At 43.9% G+C, this 22,579-nt stretch overlaps 1 protein-coding gene across 10 annotated transcripts in view; it reads right to left on the bottom strand.

The window, feature by feature from the left end:
* The window catches only part of ST3GAL3 (ST3 beta-galactoside alpha-2,3-sialyltransferase 3), a 183,212-nt gene that overhangs the window by 48,613 nt on the left and 112,020 nt on the right, over positions 1-22,579 (bottom strand). For all 10 annotated transcript variants that reach the window (XM_048059205.2, XM_048059206.2, XM_048059211.2 and 7 more), the window contains 3 exons: positions 22,121-22,215; positions 9,417-9,480; positions 874-969 (listed from right to left, as the gene is read on the bottom strand). In XM_048059205.2, coding sequence (XP_047915162.1) covers positions 874-969; positions 9,417-9,480; positions 22,121-22,215 — 255 coding nt within the window. The remainder of the gene's footprint in view (positions 1-873; positions 970-9,416; positions 9,481-22,120; positions 22,216-22,579) is intronic.

The following is a 22,579-nucleotide window of genomic DNA, read 5'->3' as shown; positions in this document are numbered from 1 at the left end:
TCCAAGTCAGACAAATAGGTTTAGTTCCCCAGAGCATATCCTCCTCCCTCCTACACACACTCTCTCTCCATTAGCACAGGTATTATATTTGTTAATCTCCAGTCACCCAGAACACCTCCCTGACTTGACAGATTTATTGCTAAGAGTTATGACCAGACCTATGATTTCCCGTATCAGCACGTTTTTCAAGCATTCTGAGATGGCGATGATCCAGGTCCTCAGCAAAAGCAAAGAGTCCTAACTTCGACTGTGGTCCTTTCCACTCGGAGCCATTCTGCTCCTGCTCCCTTATTCAACATCATCATCCACAGTGAAACAACTGAAATATTCACAGCTTCTAGGGCACACATACTGCTGTTTAATCATTATGGGGTCCTCACTCAGGGAAGCTTACTGCTTCCTGAGACCCTATGCTGCACAGTTCGTAGTTCTTCCCATCCTAACTGTAAAGTGTGGGTCCTGGGGAACACTACACATATATGACAAATAATTCTTCCCTAGAATTCCAGGAGGATGTACCTGGGAGCAGATCTAACAGTACATTTTACTGATTCATCATCTAAGGGCATTATAGAAGAAGCAGGTTTTAAAAAAGAAGCTTGAAAGAGAAGGTTCAAGTGGAATAATAGGAGAGAGAACATTCCCAAACAGCTGTGGAAAATGGAATGCTTGAGGAGTGCCCTTACCCTTTGATGTGATCACCATTTGTAACTTAAACATTTATATATTCTTGATGTTTTTCCTGCACATTAGTTAATGCTTCCATACTAACAGATGTTGCCACAAGTGTACGTTTAACCTTTGCCTGCAGAGCATGCCAACTGATACTGAAACTGAATAAATGACGAGAAAACTGTGATGCCAAAGACTCACCTGACAACAACATCGTAGTCATCAATTTTTAACCCCAACGACTTATTGGCAAGTACTCCACCATTTCCCACAATGATACATCGTCGGCAGCTGAGACTGTGGAGAAAACACAGAGAAGAGGTGATTTTTTAACATGACTTCAAACACAGAGCTGCACCTATTCAGTTTGCATCCATCCAAGAACTCCAGGAAACCTTTGGGAATATTAAGAATCAAGGGGAGGACAGAGAAACACTTGGATCCCCGGCTCACCCCATCATGCCCAGGCATCGCCTGTGATAAACTGCTTTCAACACTTCACTCCGTGTGTGGCCTGGTGAGACGGGCTGTCAGGACAAGCAAGTCTTCTCCCCCCACACCCCTTGTAATGATGGGCTTGAATCAAACCCACCTGTTTAGTTAAACCTCTTCATTACTCGTTTAGCACTGAAATAGCAATAAGGCAAAGGCTCAGTAAGGAAATCCTCTCTCTGAGCAATTTTCTGAGTGCAGGCAGACCTTGTCAGGTTATCTGGGGTGTGCTCACCTTGCTGAGTGCAAAATTGTTGCTGTTCTCATGAGACTTCAAGAGATGGAAAAACACTAAATGGACAGAAAAAGGACCGTACCCCCCCCTCCAGGAGGAAACACATACATAGACATAACGGGTGAGGAATAGGAAGGAAAAATAACCTTAATTAACAGAGAAACAGAAAAGAAAAGGAAGAGAATGGCTTCTCGTGGAGCCATGAGTCACGAGAACTCTTTGCAGCAGATGTTAAAAAGTGATTTTGTTTCGAAGACGGAGAGAGGACTTCTTTCCAGCCATCTAATCCCAAACGCAGCTGGCTCTTCTGGCAGCGTGCCCCCAGCTCTGGTAGTTCGCTGCAGGAATACGTGTCTGCAGAGCCTTCTTCGGAAAGGGTCCAAGGCAATCAGCCGCTTGGAGCCGATCTCTGGGCTAGGCGGCCTGCTTAGTCCCAGGCACAGCTGCCCGGGCTCTTCTGTGCTGCGCTCCAGCCCTGCTGCGATCGGCCTGAGGAGCCAGCGCAGGGAAAGCGCTGCTTATGTGGGGTCCATCTTTGCAGAGCAGGGCTGGAGCGCACTTGAAAGAATCAGCTAAACCACCGAGGGTTACCCTGCTGACAGAGCCATCAGCCGGACATGCGCATGCAATCAACAGTGCAGCACCCAAAAAAACACTCAGAACAGCTTCCCAAGCCCAGACAGAGCTGCGCTGGAGTCCCCAGCCTTTCCAGAAGGAAAACTTCCAACAACCAGGCAGACACACGCCTGCATCCTTAAAGACCAAAGAAGTGTGGATGCTTGTGATAATTAAATCAAGCAATAGAAGAAGACTTTTATAAATAATGGCACAAGAAAAAAATATACAGTTCTGGTGACAAAGAGGCAAGATCTGCTTCAGCAGTATATTGTGGCAAAGAAGGAAGGGAGTCAGTCCCAAATGGCATTCGAGTGACAAAGATGGCAATGGCTTTGTCAAAACCTTTAAGGGAAAGGTGCTGCAGGAGGCAAACTGACAGAGACCGTTTGGTTCTGGCCAGGTGAACTTTCCGATGAAAATATACGCATTTTGGATGATTACGATAAGAAAGTTTGATCTCCTAAACAACTGAGCACTGGGTGAAATACTGTCATTTCTCTCCCCATTTGTCTCTGAGCTGTGACTTTTCTTACTCTTAGTTTTTGATGAAAATACCGTGCTGACAACCAAAAGCTCCAAGTTACAGACACCGCTCTACCCACTTACTGTCAGGGTTTGAGCTTTTACTGATCTCGAATGCAGATGTGTTTGTTTCGGCCTCAAACCACTTTTAAGCACATTCTTCCCTTTTCTGCTAAATTAAAGCACCATCTACTGTCAGCAGTCCCTTCCACATCTGCACGTGACCCTCTCACTGACAAACCACTGCGTGTAAACATCTGCCTCGAGGTGGATCGTCAGTCCCGGGGCAGACTGGTGAGCACGAGCTGCTGCACGAGGGAAGAGCCAGTTCCACCAGCCAAAGCCGTTCGAGTGGCCTCTCTTGATGGCCCCGTTCCCACACAGTACTTGCAGACCGATCAAAGCCCATTCTTAACTTTCTGTTGACCATACGAACTGGATCGAGTTCATCGCATGTCTCACGCGATGGCAGCTCTCCTAGATCTTGAGTCACATTTGCAGCACCTCTCTGAACCCTTTTCAACTTCGCCCCAAACCTCTGAAGCACTGCCTCTGGAGCACCAGCATGCGGAGCTAATGCTGCTCAAAAGCAGGGTCCCTTTCATACAGAGATTTTATGTAGATCACCTCAGTGCTCATTCCATAGTCATGGGTTGGCAGAATATAATCCTCACCTTGTAAATGTGATCTGCGTTGTCCTCTCTGAGATGTCTGACTTTTGGGTTGGCTCATTAAAGAAGCAGAGGTCTAGACTGACCCAAAACTCCTACTCCTTACTGCCCCAGTCTTTGGCTCTAGCAATTTTTAGTGCAATTTTACATTTCCTGCAAATCAGTCTTAGTCACTGAGAATACCTGCCAGCAGGCTGACACCAGAAGTGTCACTAAAGGATTAATTCTCAACCCTGACAGTAGCTTTTTGAAGCTGTGTCTCATATTCCATTCCTAAAAAGCTGGTATGTCTACAAAGATTTTGCATAGAATCAGAACAAAATGCTGGACTAAGACATAAATAATGCCTATCTTTAAAAGGTTACCTTTATCAAGCTTCTACTTTATCAAGCTTCTACTTTATCTTAAAAAAAACAAATCACACCTACATGACAAGATTTTATTTTCACAAAACCCAAGATAACTAACATCAATTATGCTGCCATCCTAGCTCTGCCCCATATCAAACTTCCCGGTGTTTTTCCTGCAAAAAAGAGCAAATCAACTTCCAAAACCAACCTCTCATCTCCTATATTTCCCCATCAATAGCACATTTGCTGTTCTAGCCAACATTCCAAGAAGGGTTAAAAAGCAAACGGTAATAATAAAAAGAACTCCTTACTTAACTCTTTAAATACTCTCCAGCGCTTACTGATATAATTGCTATTTAACATCCTGACAGTTTCTAATAAAAATATAGAAAATGTTTCATCATTGCTGTAAAATGGGATACCATCACTCTCTCTTTATCCAAGAAATCAATCTCCTCAAGTCTGCAGATCAAATTTTCATTTCTTTCTGACACTAAGGTCTCATCTTTGATCTTCTAATGGCTTTTTCTTAATTTTTTTTAAAAAGTACTTTACATACTGTCACCACCATACCAAAAGTATGTGCTGCACACCCAGAAAGCAGAAGTCAGGTGCAGATGGCATTCCTCAGGTGCACATGATGAAGGTATGCTGAGTGTTGGACTTTGCCTAGGTTCTGCGTGTTGGGCATTTACGTTAAGTCTGGGCAACCAGGACTGTTTGGCTCAAGAGAGGCAGAAAAGTGAGCTGGCTCAGTCTCACCAGCTTTGGCAATCACACTGTGGGACACAGAAGACTGTAGGGCTACCCTGATGGCGCTGCAAAAGGGAAACATTGAGCAGGGACGTGTCAGGCATCAAATCTGACCAGATATTTGGACACGTGGCACTGGTGTAGCTGAATCCCTTCACAGTGAGCACTGACTGACAGTGCCTGAGCGCAGCAAACCCACAAAGACACTGCTGGCTCCAGGCAAGTTTCTGCCGTGCAGGCAGCATCAGTTCCCCAGCTCAATTGTTTCCCCCAAACGGTGTGCAAACACCTTTGGGTTTGTTTACAGATCACGTCAACCCTGGATGTCTTTTCCAGAACAGTTCTAATACTGAAACGTCCGACACAGCCCAGGTTCCAGTTTGCTACCAGGGTGGTATGAGGGAGGGTCACGGACTTTCCACGCCAGACTTTCCCAAAAGCCCTAAGCTGGGAACTGGAGCCAGATGTGCAGCCTCTGACACAGATGCTTAGAGGTTGAGTTCATCTACACCAAAACCAGAATTCACGCAGACCTTCTTGAACAATACGGTACTGTAAACACGTGTATGCATTGTAGCAATTGCTACTTCCTCTTCCTCCCTTGTCAAAACCCTTTAGGGATTTGTAAGGGGAAAAAAACCACAAAACCTTCCATTACACAAGTTTGGAACCAAAGGCTTTGAGGAAAGATATAACAGAGTAATTAGAAAAAATACGTCTTTAGGGCAACTGGTGCTTAGGGAGGTGTAGCACGTTCTGGTTTGGTCTGGCTGCTGCTACTTAAACTGGTGCTACCAACCTGAGATGGGGACACCAACACTTCCTCTCCTGTTCTAGCAGGTTCCTTCCTCACTTGTTAGTGTATACGCTGTGCTAGTAAATATTTAGTTAGAAGCTTAAACTCTTGGTTTCCCTTCATTACTATCCGGGGGCAATACAAAATGGTCAGTTAGATTTTTGGATTTATGTCATTCCTATGAAATTTATAGGCAGTCACCACAGAAATTTAAACCAAAAATCTATTGAAGGCCAGCTAGCAAAAGAACTGGGCAACTGGAAATGAAGCTCGATTTGCAGAATGAGGGGTAGGCCGCTGGAGGAACCACTAAAACAAACAGCAAAAACATCAAGGATATAAATGGGCTTGGAAAAGCCAGAGGACAAGATAACTCAGAAGTGTCAAAGACAAGGCCCATGAACACCTGTGCTAGGGACAAAGATAGGGCAGCACCGAAGGAAGAGGACACTAATTCCACAGGATGCCCCCTGGATCTCCAGCCTTCTTCAGAAAAGCTCAGTGCTGCGTTGCAACTACCCCACAAAGAGAGCTGCAACGTTACCTACCTCCTGCCCTGGAACAGCAGCACGTTCCCAGAAGCAGTACAACACAAACGTGCCATAATAAAGCTGACACGAAGAACAGCTAAGAAAGCACAGCATCACTTGCACTGTTACAGACTTGAACTGTAGCATTTGTTCACATGCCCTCCAGCTGCTGCTAGTTATTAACACAACTCTGTTCACAATGGAGGGATTAGTTGCAGTGAGTTGACAAAGCTGTTTTGGGATGATGAAAGGTGTACGCATACCCGGAAGGATTGAGTTTGCCTCATTTCAGCACCACGTCGGTACATTGTGTCAGGAAAGGTGCATCAGGATGCCCTTTTGGCACAGGGGTAATCAAACAAACAAGTTCACTTCCAGGGCTTCTAGAACGTAAGCAAAGGTAACATCTCAAAGGGGTAGCTTTGTGAAGGAGCTCAGAAATGGAGAAGCTTAGGTGGGGACAAGACTGAAGGCTTGGTGTAGGTCCTCCCCCCATACAGCCCTAATCTCCTCTTTCCTTCCTATGCTCTCACGCACTGCTCTGACCTCACCTCCCCTGCCTCTCCCTCCCTTCCCCCGGGAAAGCTGCGTTCAGCGTGTGGTTACATGAACACTTGCTTCAATAGACTGAGCAGTGCTCACCCTCCCCACCCATCCCTAGCCCTCTGCCTCTCATGCTGCTGCTCCAGCGCTGTGCCAGCGCCACTGCTCAGTGGGAGGAGAGCTCTATAAGTGAGGTCACTGAAACGATCTAGGTTAGGAGAGAAACCTTTAAAATAGGCTCACTTTAAAATCTCCCTTCAGACAAGATATTAGAAAAGATGTCTTTACCATGAAAGTGGCCAAAGACTGGAACAGGGTTCCTAACGAGGCTGTTGATGCCCCGTGCCTGTCAGTGTTCACAAGGTATTTGGATAATGCCTTCAGGAACATGCTTTAAATTTTGGTTAGCCCTGAGGTAGACCACTTCAACCAAGGCAGTTGGACTTGGTGATCTTTGTACGTCCCTTCCAACTGACCTACTCTATTCTAAACGACACCAGCAGCACGAGGAGAGAGTAGGAAACTACACCCTGAGAGCAGGCAGCAGAAGCAGCAAAGATAGCTTCTTCAGCTGGCATGGCCAACAGAGAAAATGTTGATGCAACTCCATCCTATCGAGAAGGTGAACCTGGAGCATTTTCCCTAATGCTAGAATCAGCTTACTAGGCTACAGAAAGCCTACAAGTGGAAGGGCTCACAAGATGTCCTAGCCTGCCCCGTTGTACATTGCAGACTTGCTGCATCTCTTACCTAATGCTGTCACAAGGCATTTTTTTCAGCCCATAACTTAGGCCATCTCTAGTTGCTGCAAGGAGATGAGCAAAGGGGAGAGAGCTGGACTTTCTCCTTGACTAGCGAGCAGTGAGGGAGCGATCCAAACCTGGAGCTGGAGTTCCTGCTCCCCACACACTGGAGCTGCCACAAAAAGGAACTGTTGGATCTGCTTTGAGCTGGTGCCAAGATCAGAGAGTAGATAGCCTTCCCTCAAAAGCCTGTTCCATCAGCTGTTTTGGAATCCAAAAAAGTGCATGCCCCTTGCTGCCAGCACTGTAATTCATCAATAATCACACCAGAAGAACATTTTGGGAAGTATAACCAAACCCCTTTGTTGCAACTCCATCTACCTACTGCTTTAGGTTCTCACTTTGCAGCTTGTTATCCCAAGCATTCCTTGTCCCTTTCTGCTACACCAGCTTCAATTTTTATTTCTTTCCCTATAAGACTGGCTCACTTGGAAATGCCACAGGAGGTGTTTGATCCTGAAGCATGCACACAGCCGCTGGAATCAAGCTCACAAAGGAGTGCTATCTCACCTAGCTGCCATCCCCATCAGAGGCTGACTCGGGAAACAGGTGAGAAATGACAAGGAAAATCACGTTCACTTCATTTGAGGAAAGAAGCACTTACTGCCCAGAGATACAGACACATGAAGCAGCCCATTTGCTCAACTGAATGTGGAAAACAACATCGAGAGATGACCACAGCTAGCAGTAATCCACCTGCTCCCATCAGCTCAGAAGATACGTTATGCCTTCTCCTACAATGCCTGCTTGACTGCAGCAGTGCATCGCAGCACCCTGTACTCAGGGTGCCAACATACACAGTTTGCACAGCCCCAAAAGGGACTGATCTCCCTGCAAATGGCTTCTAGGCTGCTAAAAGTAATATGCACTAGACATCCAACGTCCACTGCTCTGTATTTACCACAGAAGTTCCCAAATACACAGTATTTCCCCAATCTATGTATTTACAAGCACACAGACCTAAGTGTTAGGTCTTTCCTATCTCTACACCAAAACCATTATAAAGAAAACAAAATAAAGTGAGCAGCTTGTGCTAGTGTGGCTGTATCTCACAATCTCTTCAGAAATTACTTTAAGAAACGAAACAAAACAAAAAAACAACATCCCAAACCTCAAAAAACAGGTGAGCAGCAAGAGTAGCTACTACATTAACTCTCACGGCACGAATATTTCACCTGCCTCCATGTCATTAACACTTATTTCCCATGAGCAAACTTCTGAAAGAGCCTATATGTAGATTTTTCAACAGATTAAAATCTTAACTCTCCAACCAGAGCTGAGAGAAATCCCAGATGGGTGAGACTCAATTGTGTGTAAAATCTCAAAGGTCATTTGTAAAATGCTTTTGCCTTCTGGACATCATTTCCCAAATTAATCCATATTCTAAAGGCTAAGTGTATCCGGCATTGCTGTGAGAGAAGACAAACTTCAAAGCAACCTAAATTAGCACATGGATTGCAAAAAAAAAATAAAAAAATAAAAGAATAAACTTTCAACATAGAGATGAACTCCCAACTCTAACTGTAGTTGGCAAGCTCTACAATCAACGTGCGAGATGTGGAGAGCTATGGAAAGGCTGGAAAAGCTTCTCAACTTCGTCATGGAAAAGTGGACAGAAAGGGTGTTGGGCCAGGAAATAAAACCAAGGTGTTTAGAAAGCAGGAATTGTGTTGCTAGCCTGTGTTCAAGGAAGCACCACTGCTTGGAAAGGAGTAGTATGAGGACTTTTGAAAGAAATCGTGTCCCAGTGAAAAACTCTGACGACTTCTCAAGGAAACCACCTCCAGTCCGGGAGGTGGCACTAAACCAGAACTGCAGGGCAAGGGAAAGGAATGACAGTAAAGCAAGGATAGGAAAGACTAAAGGAGTATCATTGGGAAGCTGATCATTAACGTGTCAGTGAGTCTCAGTAGCAATCTCTACAATAGGACTGAAGAATCAAAGGAGCTTCTTCCAAAGGCATCGGTCCAAATACCTCAGGACCCGAGAGAATTGCTATCGCATCCTGGCACAGGCTGGGACAACACAATCACACATTCCTGCTTTAAGAGTGAGGAATTCACGAAACATTGTTAAAACAAGCCAGCCCCTTCTTTCCCGCTAAGAGGTTCTTGTGATCCTATTTCTTTGTCAGAAAGGCTGAAAAAGAATGTGTTTATTGAAAACCAGCTATTTACTTATTTGAAAAATAGGCAAGAGAGTGTACTGTGATACCACAGGGAACAAAAGACTAGGAAATAGCCAAAAGGTAAAGGCTTTTTTTCCACTTATGCTTGACTTAAAGGCCTCCAGAGTTTACAGATTTACTGGAAAGAAGGCTGTTTCCAGCTCCTGATCCACCTCCAAAGCACAGGCAATCTCTGGCAACATTTATTTAGGACAGGGAAAATAATTGCTTCAATTCCTCCTACTCTAAAAGGTCTCATCTTACCTGTCAAGAGCTGGAGTTAGACGGTAATCTTTGGTTGCTGACAGGATGGCTTTGATCAGATTATCTGGGGAGAAAGGAAGAAGACATTAGGAAGAACTCACTTTGAGCGGAAATGAAAAACAAAGGGATGTAAAGCTTGCGAAGCAGTTACTTGGAGGGACTGAAATAAGGTTCTCATCATGAATAACTACTTGAACTTGCATATTCCTATTTCATTTGGACAACGACCTTCACACACTGACTGCAAAGACACATGATGTGCCAAATTCTGACGGAGCACACCAGAGACTTGCACAGAGAGGGTGCAAGGAAAAAAATTCCGGTTTAAGGCAGTGGTTTCACACCCACTTCCCTGGGATTGCAGTCCCACAGCCACTTCAGACATGAAAAAGCCAATACCACTGCCAGTGCTTGCTTCATGCAAGCTTTTACGCAGCTGAGTGGTGAACTGGATGCAGGAACAGAAACACATTGAAATTAATGCCTTCTATTTTGCTGGGTTACTTTTACTTTATACATTAAGCTTAGTTAGATTTCGCTTTCATATTTGTATTTACTTTTTGTTTAGTTTTATTTTGCTTAGTTACTTTTAGTTCAGTTCTTCAGTCTGGCTTTCTTCATGGCAGAATCCAATTAAACCATCACAGCTGCTTAAAGAAATGCCCATGGAGCCACAAAGCCTAAACTGATACCCAGAGAACACTGCAGCAAGCAGATGGTGTTAGTTATACAAGCATAGACACATGCCCATATTAAACGTATTAAATTACAGAAGCACAATGATTACACATAAATAAATCTATAAACTCTGGAAGCTGTGCAGTCTGCTTCCTCCTAGATCCGTCCTTCATACCAAGTTTCTCCAACCTCTCTCCCCTGTAAGGATCCAAACTCCATCACGTCCAGTCCAAGGGGCAGCAACGCTCTGGCTAGCCTGGGTTTACGGATGTACCAGTAACTTCAGAATGGCTGCACCAGGTCAGACAAAAAGCCTGTTTGTCTCCAAATCCTGGCTCTAACTGCTGCCTTAAGCAGCTGCCTAAGAGCATAAGAACAAAGCAAACAGACATAATGCTTCTCTCAAATGCTCCTCTAGCATTTAGTTATTTTCAAATCAGGGACTTTGCACACCAGGTACAGCTTCTATGGATCTGGCAACCTGTGGTGATTTCTGTTCTCTGAGCTCAGAGTCCTCCTGGATCCATATGGACTCTCAGTCACTTCCCTTTCCTGATTCTGAATCTGGCTTCTCCTACCTTCATTTATATTGGAAAAGACTGTGAACAATCAGTCCCTTCCACTTTCCCCAGGAGATTATAGATACCTGTCATATCCTTTCCCTAAATGCACTGGTCAACTGGTTCAAAGGTTCTTAGGAAACAACCAGTCCAAAGGAGCAAATAAGTGTCATTTCTTTATAAAAGATTAGAAGTGACACAGCAACATTAAAAAGATTGACATCAAGTGATTATTTACAGTGAACTTTAATATTTTTCCTGACACTACTTCGGGCATCTGGCGCAGTTAGGGGGTGTCCCTTTCAAACAGGGATTTCTGTTCTTACATGCTGGTTTTGCTCCATCACTGCAGAAACCGCAGGATGAGGATGTGGGGCAAACACAGGCCTGAGGCAGCCCACCTGCCCAATAACCGAGCCTGACAACAAACCGGTGAGACATGAGGCAGACATGCAAAGGTGATAAACAGAAATGACTAACGGTTTCTTTACATTTGGGATTTTTTGACATGGCATTACTGACAGCCCCTGCCAACTGTTGCAAGCTGGGAACTGCGATTACTTTCAGATCTTATTTTGGAGTAGAGTACAGAAAAAAAGCAATTTGTAGAGTAAAAGCAACATATTTTGCTAACAAAATAGTGTTGCTTTTTAAATTTTTCCTTCATTTGAAGAATTTTTTCTGACACATTGATAGCAGACTCCCTCTCCAACAGGAATGCTATTTCCCTAAGTCTTCTGCAACAGCAGTAGGTTGCTGTGACCTCTAATGGCACCATGCCACAGTCCTCTCCTTGGCCTGTCTCTTCCGTGGATGGTATACGTTACTGTGGTTGTTTTCCCATACTCTCAGAAAAACGAGATCAAAGGATCACATGTCAAGGGCTGCAGCCTCCCATCTACCAAGCTTTTGTTATGCCAGGTTTGCTCTACCACCCACAGATTAACACCCTGCACTTCTTGGAGGCCATCCGTTACATTATATTAAAAAGCACATGGGATACAGTTGACTAATGCACTCAAACAATTCTGTTTTTCACATCTTGCCAGCTAATTAGTAATGCCTTCATAGCGAACATTCAGGAATGAAATATGACTACTTTAGGACTGGATATGGCAGTGTTTGGGGTTGGGATGCTCCCCATTCCCATCATCCAGAGAGAAAACACAAACCAAACAACAATATAGGATATTCAGTAAAGTTTATGAATAGCGAAATGGGAAACAATTTTTTAGCAACCCCCACAATCTAACACATTGCACCTGAGAGGTTTGGAAGTTGCACAAATCACAGCGTTACCATTCAAACCGGCTGACTGAAGCTCAGGAAAAGACAAAGTTCTTCACTGCCAAGCCTTGATGCACGGCAGGAATGAAGGTGGCACAGATGCCCTCAGCGCTGGTTTCTCTACTCTAACACCCCCACTGGAAGTCAGGTACAGGAGCCACAAGCACTAGCAGGAAAGGCTGAGCAGGGGAGAGGCACTAGATATTTTCAACTGAGCTGAACTCAGCTAGAAGCTGGACACTGCACTGCTGCTAAAGGGGGGCATTTGCATTTGGCACCAGTGACCTACTTGCACTGAACAGAGCAAAAACCAAAGGACTCTGAACAGAGCAGTCCAAGAGCAGTGTTTTGGAAGAGCACATTTTATTTCTGATAACTGTCAGTTTTTCTCAATCTATTTTACTATTTTCTTTAAGGGCACCGATTGTGCTTTAACATGGAACCATGCTCAAAAGAAAGACTGTTTTATTAGGACAACAGCTATACAAACAACTTGTGGGTTTCTTTTTGGTAGATGGGTCACCCAGGTTGTGAATAAAGCGAGGTATGGATGCAGACACAGTGCCAGCCCAGGCACAACTTCTCTCGTGCTTGGCAGATGGGAAGAGCAGACACAGTGGTGGGTGTGCTCTGCCTCGTACACCAGTGCACCGAGGAGGGGCCGGGAGGGGCCTGAGTATACATGTTCTGAGTACTACAAAAGATAAAAATCCTTCCTGTTACAAGCAACAGGTATGCGTGCACTCACCTCTCGCTTCCAGGGCCCAGGCACGCAGCCAGCTCAGGTGTAACAGAACTCATTAGCTCAGACACATCCCCATTCAGGCAGGTCTCATTCTTTGCGAACCATTTCCTAGCTGGAAAAGTTTCAGCTGCTTTTGTTCGGTGCAGAACCCCAGCGAACCAGCCGTGCAGACATGTCTTGGCACCACACGCCTAGAAACACGAACCCTGGAGGGCACGGTGCAGAGGCCGCAGGGCCGCACGGCAGGTCAGCTCCGACCAGGCAGAACTTGCCACCTGCCTTCACTGCGGGCACACAGGGGGCTCGAGCAGACACAGATCATCCAACAGCCATTCAGTGGCCACAGTTTTGGGAACTGCTTGGAGGCTTAGGAAAGCCAACGGCAGTAACACTTGCTGTGCGCTGTTCTTCCTGTTCATACTGTAAGATTCAAGGCAGGTATTACCACTACTAAATCCTTTCTTCAGACCGTAGGAAAACACTGATGTTTAAATGTCAGTGCAATCATCCTGCAGATGTTGGCTGTCTTGGGAAAGGAAAGCATCTCAGCACGGCTTTTCTTAGGATCAAAATCACACAAATGAGAACAAACTAGATCCTACAAGTGACAGGGACACAAATACCTTAATTATTCGTATTTGTGTTTTATTTCCTAGACAACACACATTTTAAATTAATTTTTGTGTGAAAAGATAAGTCAAAATAATACAAGCTTTCCCCATATCTAACAGCCTGTGATTCATCCCTCAAAGTCAGAGCGGTGCATTCCTCCCTTCTGCCCTGGGAGGCAGAGCACGCTGCCCAACAAGAAAGGAGGACAAAATACAAGAGCAGCCCTTTGTCCTTCCCACCGATCAGCTTAAGAAGCAGTGAAGATAAAGACGGGTCTCCCACCAGCACTGAGCTGGATGGCAATCATTTTGTCTCCCTTGCAAACAAGTCGATGATGCATGAGCTACATCTCTGCAGCTCTTTGGAGGGCACAGTCACCAAAGCCCCCACTTTCTCCCATTATTAAATAACAAGCACATCACCAGGGCAAGCGATCTATGACAGCTTTCCACAGCTAAAGTTTCTGTTTATTATACTTTTTCTCTTGTCACGGAGAATTTAGGTTACTGGGGAGCAAGGGAGATTGTTTAACCCATTTGTCTATCAACCACTATGCGCACTCTATTACTATACAAACAGAGCAATAAGCCTCTGCACATTTTCCTCCTACCTAGAGGAGGAGTTGACTAAATTTATCTAAGAATCCCAAGTTATCATGACACATTCTATCAGTTTTCCTTATAACATCAGAAGACTCAAAAGCATCTCAGGACTGCACAATTTCTCTGAACTCATCTTGACTTCAGGTTGACCCTGAAATTTTCAGACATTTGGAAAAACTATAAGTAAATAGTTCGAAATTAGGCGGGCAGTGACCACACAGTGAGAACCAGCCCGAGTCTGAATTCTAGCATTTTTATCTGTTATTTATGTGGAAGAGTGGAGACCTTCACTGTAAATGTCAACAACACTTAACACTGTTGTTTCTAATGCATAAGCTTCTTGCTAGTATCATAAAAAAAATGGAGACCTTTTCACTCCACAGGGCGTACTGCAGCCATCTCACAGGACCTACCTTCTGCCTGCCTTACAAGCAAACACATTGAGCTGCTCACGCACTCTCAAATGGCTGAGAGAAGAGGCTATTTTTCAAATATTCCACACCAGCCATCTTTCTCTCAAATCAGGAAAGTCTACATGCCCTGACTGCCACCAAAACGAACTTGGATAGCATGTCCCAGGGTCAGGGAACTGTGTTCTTCTGTGGTGCTCTGCAAGCCCTGGTCGGTGCCCACCTCCACGTGTGGTCACCCAGCCTCCTCACCTCCAGCCACCACTTGTACAGGACGCTGGGCACGAACTTCAGCTTTTGGGAATCCACTGACTAGAGTTAGGTTGACAGACAACCCTGAGGCATGCCATCTTCTCTGCATGTGGTCACTGTCCCCATGATAATGGAATGTCACGTGCCTGTCAGCTTCGTGGGGGGAGCAGGCTAAATGCTATTTAAGCTATGGATGAAACAAATCTCAATATTTGCAAACAAGACATAAGCACAAACCCAATCCATATTTTAATTTATTTTTTACACTACCCCATAAAACCCAAGTTTATCCCCATATAAAGTCCTTCTTCGGCATTTTTGTCCTTAGGATCTCATTCTGTATGGGAGCTGAGGAGTAATGTTATAGATAGTCAAAAGCCATCTGGACACAATCCTGGGTAACGTGCTCCAGGGGACCCTGCTTGAGCAAGGGGGTTGGACTAGGTTTGGACTCCAGAGGTCCCTTCCAACCTCAGCCATTCTGTAATTCACCACCCTGGTGCTCAGCACGAGGCCACGGCCTCAGCTCCCACCACATACTGTCTTCCAGCTCCCTCCAGAAACACCACATCCAGCTGTAGCCACACAACGTCATTTGTATTTTAGAGAAGCTAAGAACGCAGCGAGTAAAACAGATATCAAAGCGAGTCTGAAATTCCTCGCAGCACTTCTTGTTATTGATCAGCTAACTTTATGACGTCTGTGCAGGAGAAAGCAGCTACAAAGACTTCGTGAACTTCGAAGCATATTGCTAACACGTGAACTGGCTCTTCGAGGCAGCTCACAACAGACTGCAGGGGTCTGTCCCCACATCAGCTCGGGTGTAAACACAAGACAATGCTTTCTTAAGGTCATCGCTGTGCCAGATTTAGGTTGGTTACTTGAGATACACTTTAACAAAAGCACTTCAAGCCATCACTACTTCCAATATCACAATACTTCGATTGATGATTTTTAATCGTATTAATAAACATGTATTTACTGTTGCATAGATACAAAATACAAATCAAGAGACAGAAAAAAAAAAAAAGCCTGAAGAAGCAATAACAATTTTAGGAAAACCTGGCATGTATTAAATGTAACCTCGGGAAAGCCCTTAAGGTCTTTTTTTTTTTTTTAATAAGATATAAATAAAATACAAAACATTTGGACTCTTGATTTACATCGTAGTCTTAGAGCCTTCAGGGATTTTTTTTCAAGCTTTTCTTCACAACCAAGAGTTTGTTTTTTCAGAATACAAGTTTAGTTCCCAACATAATCCCAGGGCTTGGAAAGTTGGAGCATTAATTTGAAAAACAATTATGCCAGAAAATGGGCAGCATTTTGCAATAGCCATGCATTAACCATTTTGATCCAAACTCAAGTCTGATGCTCAGGAAGCAATAAAGGCTGTAGAAACAGGCTAATTCACAGCAAATGGAAGTGAACCTTGAAGGATTCATAACATGCTGTCCAAAGACAAGAGGGAAAATAAATACAGTTGTTAAGAGGGCTGTTCTTCCTTTTGTTGCTGCATTTCTGATGCCCCTTCACAGTGACCAGGCAATGTCTTCAAGGACAAAAACCTCATCAACAACTACCACAGTGATTTCTAATTCTCCTGAGCCTTGCAGAACCATTACAATATGGCACTTAGGACAGCTAGAGAACACCTGCTCTTCCCTCTAAGAGGTAAAAGATAGGGATAACATCCATATCTCAATTGCGTTTCAACACTCCTAGGAAGAACCTTAATTTGGAGTCACTCAATTAACTGGGAACTTGGGGTTCGAGATCTCCCTCAGGCACATTCTGCTTCTCAGCGGGTCAGGAGAAGAACTGTTCTTTAAGTACATTCAACAGCAACACATTAATTTTCATTGAAATAAGGGACTCCACTGGAGGCTTGTACTTTCATCAAGAGAGCTCAAGAGTGAGGGATGATTTAACTTCAAAATTGATGACACAACTTCCCTTTGGAGGCAGTAATGAAATGTTGATCCCCTACCTCTTCTGAAACTTGAACCTTTCCCCCTGCCTCAAACCTCTCATTTAATTTCTTGAGGTTATAAAATCAGCTAGATTCCCTGGGGGAAACAGCAACATTTTTATAGATATATTCCCATGTGATAATGGCAACTATTACCAATTTTGGTCAAGTGTAAAATTCTAGTGGAAAATAGTTCAGCAATCTGCCTCAATCAAACTCACAAAGAAACACTCATGTTAATACCTACGCAGAACAGAATTAATATCTATACGTGTTTGTGCTTCTTGTTTAGTTAAGAACACATGAAGAACAAGAAAACCGCTCACAGTAGGAAAATCATTCATACAACAGTGTGCAGCTAACTAAAGACAAAGTTGGAAAATTAAAGCAGAAAACAGACACCCCATTATCAAGTAGAACGAGTCAAAAGGTAGGGAAGGTGTTTGCATGTAGTACTCCAGTCTCTGTAAAGAGCTGGAAGGGTAGGTTGGGAAAGACCTACTTTTCTGATGGTGCTTTTTTTGGGTCAGTTGTAAATTTTAATTGTGATGACCAAGTGAATATGTTTTCTCATAGATAAAATATTGTTCATGCCAAGAAAGTTGATGTGGAAGAAAAAAAAACACTATGCAAGAAAAGAACATGCATGAAAAGAGATTTTTTTTCCTGATAACATTTTGCTATACCAACTTTTGCACGCCCGAAAACTCAACATTTTCACTGAAGATGCATGACCTCTCCCCCATGAGACTAATGAAAACACTGCTAAGCAGCACTGAACCATGGTTCTTCCCAGCAGCATTCACACAAAGAAAAACATCCAAATAAAACCAAGTATGAGAACAATTAACCATTGCACAATATATTAGTATTGGTGCTCTGGGCAATGTCTCTCTTGTATCAGATGAAAATACAAAGTCTCCTGGCCAGTACTACTACTTATTACATTCAATAAAACTGTAGCATTTCAAATATGTTCTTAATATTCTCATACTACAGTGGGGGTGAAATGGCTTTGTAGATTGGTGGTGAGAGCAAATTCTGAGATGGTGGCATGAGAATCAGAAATAAGTATCACCTTCAAAGACAAACTGATCCTGGGCCAACAAAACAGCCTCTCTGCTTAAAGCGATCTAGCAGGAACAAAGGTAGAAGTGAGGACACATAATTACTGCTATGCAGTGACACAACCACTAAATGCATGAAGGAGATATTACATGTATCATAGTTGTTTAGGTTTTTAGCATATGCTATGCCATATGTTTTTGCTTAAGTTCAAAATAAAAACTCCAGCAACTCCCGTCCTTATTACATAGAGATGATGCCAGATACTAGCTACTATTTCTTACGAAAGCCTTTTATATTCTTTAAGCCACATGTACTGAGAAATTCTATTAATAGTCAGGTATTTCTCCAGTCTTGTTTGTTGCCCTTCTCCAAATAACTCTTTCCTTTTGCTTTAGCTAGAGAGGTAAATTTGGGGAGGAGGCCGTCTGGGATTAATAATCTCACTAACACTATAAACTATTTTTCCATTGCTTATTCATTGACAAATTTAACCCTGAAAGCAGTGCACGTGCCAGAGGATCTCTGCAACAATATGGACAACATGTGCATATGCATACCTCCCTAAGCCACACTGATAGAAGCACTGCTAGAAAAGAGTGCAAATACATGAGAAGAAATTTCACTTTAAACTAAAAGCAAACCAATCTCCTTGTTCTTCACAGAAAAAGCTACAAGAGCAGGCTTGGTGAGTGCTGGGAAAGAAGCATTCCTAAGAGCAAATTAGACCCCTGCAAATGATGAAACGCGGGAGGCACTCCAGCATCCAAGTCCGTGCTGAAACAATAGCCTGGGACACAGGAGGGTGCTCAGCGGTTTGAGATGTCCCCCACAGGACATCTTGACATCTGTAGCTTTTACAGTTCCAGCTTCTTGTTAACGGTTTGATCTTCTTGACAACTCTCAAAGCTGACTAATTTCATCGTGTTCCTGAAGGATAACCCTCACTTTGGCTGCATACACGCTAATAAACAAACAGGCAGCAGGGCAAGGGCCCATGCTGTCCCACAAGGGCCCTATTAAATTGCTAGCACAGCCCCTGCAGCTCTTCACCAGGACATTTGTATTATTCTAATTTATTCACACGTTCAGAGGCTAATATAGGTGAGTGACCTTTCTTGATAGGAAGCCTAAATACAACCACCCTCTTTTTTTTTTGTAGGGGGGTAAGGATAGCCATGGGGAGTTAACCTGTTTGAACAATGAGCTCAACTGCCTTCAGTTCCAGAGGACAACCGTTTTATTTATTAATAGAGATGCAATCACCGTTTCCAAGCACTCACAGAGGCACATCCCATTTCTAGGTTTCTGTCAAGTCACATAGTAAGAGACAACAAAGCTCAACATGGCACTAACAATCTTATTTCTTGAAGTAAGCACAGTCAAATGTGACAGTGTCCTGTTCACCAATTTGGTCATTCTTCATCATTTAGAAAGTTTTGACTTAAATTCTGAAAAATAGTCTCATAGCTGCAGAAGTCACTGGGTGAAACCTAGAGCCACCGTTACACAAATGGCCAGATACTTGCAGAGACCCTTTGTGGTGTTAAAACCTACGAGCAAATACACTCACGCTTCTTCAAAAAGGGATGACATACCTATTAATGTCCTTATTTGCACACTGAGAGAGCAATAGACGTGTGATGAACGCAATGACACCTTCAGTCTGCTATATCAGCTCCAACACTCCTGACAGTTCTCAACTCTGCTTTTGTCCCAAGTAGTTGGGGATGGGGATCGGGTAATTAGGATCAATTCTCACTCCAAATCTTTGGTGAACAGAAGCATCAGAGTCAACACGCACAAGAACTCTCTGCCTATTTAAGACAGTTTAAGAAACAAGTACAACTGCATCTCAAAAAACCCTCTTCATCTATTTCTTATTTGCGTATAGGACACTCACAGACCACTGTTTAAAAAGAGTTCGCACAAGACTTCCTACTGCCCACCTCATTTCAGAAACTCCTGTTCTCCTGTTAATAAAGAAGCAGGGAAACCACTTGCTTATACCTGTGCTTTTTAATTTAGCAGACTGAGGCAGTTAACTAACAATAGCAGCAGTTTCCAATCTGACATGAAATGCAATAGTTCATTTCACAATTAAAACTTAGCTATGAGTTTGAAAACCTTTTAGCTAAAAGTCTGAAGAACAGGAGGAAACTTTAACAAAAGAAAGCAGAAATGGTGCTGTTATCTTCCAAGCTGCTCAGGAGCTCTTGATTTCCTAACTTTGGTACTTTCAAGCTACCACCGAGAAGTTCCTATGAGTTTCTTGGAATATGCAGCATTACTGAAAGTGAGCTCATCCTGTAGCTGTATTTCACACAAAAAGATTTTGCTCTTGGACTAGGTCACAGTAACTCGAAAACATTGGGGAATATTCACCGAGGTTCTCAGCAAAATCTTCCCATTACCACGCCAGTTACAATCGGTGTCTGTAAACACCAGCCACCTTTCACAGCGCAATTCACGTCGGAAATCCCAGCTGTTAGCGTCACTGGGCTTCCTATATGCACAGAGCAAAACTCCTGCCCCATCTGTTTCAACACAGGCACGTCTCTCCACACTTTCTCAGTCACTCTGACTACGCTTTTTCCCATGCACATCCCACTCCGATAGACTTCATCTCGCACCAGCACGTGACTTATCTCCCCGCTGCCTGCCTAGGTCGGTTGTTTGGATATCGTTAAGATTGCCCTGACTGAAAGCCCTAATGAGGTGCTGATCCCATCATCCAATCACTCAGCTGAGCCCGAGCGCGTCCCGCGGGACCGGCCAGAAAAGACTGATGCAAGAATTCCAAGTGATGTGGAACATGAAAGGGCGCCATTCGCATCGCTAGGACTCGCAGCCTGTCAGCACAGCCATTAGAAATCCTGCCTTACAGAGATTTATAATTCAACCCTCCCACACACAGAACTTGCTCCAGACTGAAACTTGGCACAAAATCCAGTCCCGGGAGGGCATTAAAAAAATAACCCATTCAACTGTTTCCGTCCCATGGCTTCGGCTCTCAGCCATTTAAATAATGGCAATTTCTCATTTCTCTTTTTAACTGAGGAAATCCAATATAAAACACCAGATTTACATAACATTGCGGTGGTGATACAAGCTGGCAACAAACCCAGGATAAAGGCTGCCAGAGCCATTCCGTCATCCCCTTTTGGTGAATTTCTCCATTTGGATTCAGTTTAACGGAATGATTTTTATTAAGTCTGGCTGACATCATGTGTAATCTGCAAATCCCACCTCCACGTTGGTCAGGCAGCCTGCCCTAGTCTGCACACCTTGTGCACCCATTAGCAGGGGACTAGCCCTCCTGTGGTCAATGCAGGCTTCCACTTGTGCTGCCAGTGTTATTTCTTACGGCCCTTACAGGAACCTTTGCTTGTTGATTTAGAGGACAGCAATTAGTTGCCTATTGAGTTGCAAAAGACTGACTGGACAAGAAATGGACATATGCAAAACAAAGAAGGGAATTAACGTGAGCCAGAAGAAATTTGTCAGTCGAGTCCTTGTTTTGATCAGAGACTGTTCTGACAGACAACTACAACATCTGCTTCCAGGGCCAGGGTGAGAGACTGTCAGACTCAAGCCTTGTGTGGCTGCAGTCCTGACTGCCCCAGGTATTTTGATCCCTAGGGGGGGACGCCCGCCAACTGCAATCTTGAGTTTGTCAGGGGACAAAAAATCATGGGAACTGATGCAATGCCGCAAACACTTCTTAAACACATCAGGATTGAGGATGGCTGCAGCAAATCACTGCTATGAGCACATCCCTTCTGCTCCCCCACCACTTGCCCAGAGAGACCTTTGGTGGCACGTATGGGACAGGAGGGAGCTTGTGTCACCCACAAAATACGCCATCAGCTGGATGGGCTACTGACTCCCACCTCATCCCCAGCAGTACCACTCCTGCTGTCCCACAGCATACCTGAAATGCAAATCCTTCCACCACGGTCCAGCTGGAGGACAGGATATATTGCAAATCATCACCAAGGCATCTGAATAGATTTCTCCTATTTGCTATACAAGTGCACAAGCAGCACAATTTTAAAATAGTTATGACCAAACACTATGAGAAGATTTGTATCAGTGGTCAACCCCAAGGATCCAAAACTTCAGAAAGATGTCTTACTTGTTCTTTAGCAAATTACCAATTAAAAAAAATACTTGAAATCAATTTGGACTCTCTCTGCTGTTGTCAGCCAAGATGCTACAAACTATGGCAGTCAACGTCAAAATGCTTCTTCCAGAATGTGGTGGTAGGTCAAAACTGCCACTGCTGCACTGACTCTCTCTGTGTACTAACCCATCCTCCATAATCCCAGCCTCTGAGGTCCACATTCCAGCTGTGAAAATCCTAGTATCTGAGAGCTGCACGTACAGTATTTTCCTATAACACAGGAAAAAAAAAGCAGAGCCCTAGGGACCAACTGAACTTTCAAAATGGACAAACAAGATGGCAGGGTAAGCACCTGCAGAGCCCCCTTCTTTTTCAACAGCTGTATAATTCCCTCGTACCTTGTCCTTTAATTCCAAAGGGGGGTACGAAGTCCCTGATACGAGCCCATCTCCTGAAGGAATCATCCAAGAACATTGGTGCCGGCTTCGAGAACCTGAGGAAATCAAAAAAGAGAGAGAAATTAATTCCTTACCTAGGAAGGATAAATTTCGGTAGGGAGCTTGAGAGAATCAATACCTAAGTGCTGACTTTACATTCTCACTGGTAATACTGCAACACAAGATTTTACTTTTAACCAGAGGTGCCTGCAGTAAAACAAATACATCATAATCTGTGCCATGAAGACACCCCAAACACTTAAGTCCTGAGCCTCGCGACCACTTCTATTCAACGATTTAGGACATGCTGAACTTCCCCACTATTGTCTGGCTGTTAATTTAGTTACAATGAGTTATAAATTGCAACCAGAGTTTACGTGATTTTGCTCCAAGCTTTGCAGCCACAAACCAATTTATGGA

This window comes from Anser cygnoides, chromosome 8, assembly GCF_040182565.1.
Source record: "Anser cygnoides isolate HZ-2024a breed goose chromosome 8, Taihu_goose_T2T_genome, whole genome shotgun sequence".
Taxonomy (NCBI): domain Eukaryota; kingdom Metazoa; phylum Chordata; class Aves; order Anseriformes; family Anatidae; genus Anser; species Anser cygnoides.
The sequence above is the reverse complement of the archived record's forward strand: the minus strand, read 5'-3'. Positions and strand labels throughout refer to the sequence as shown.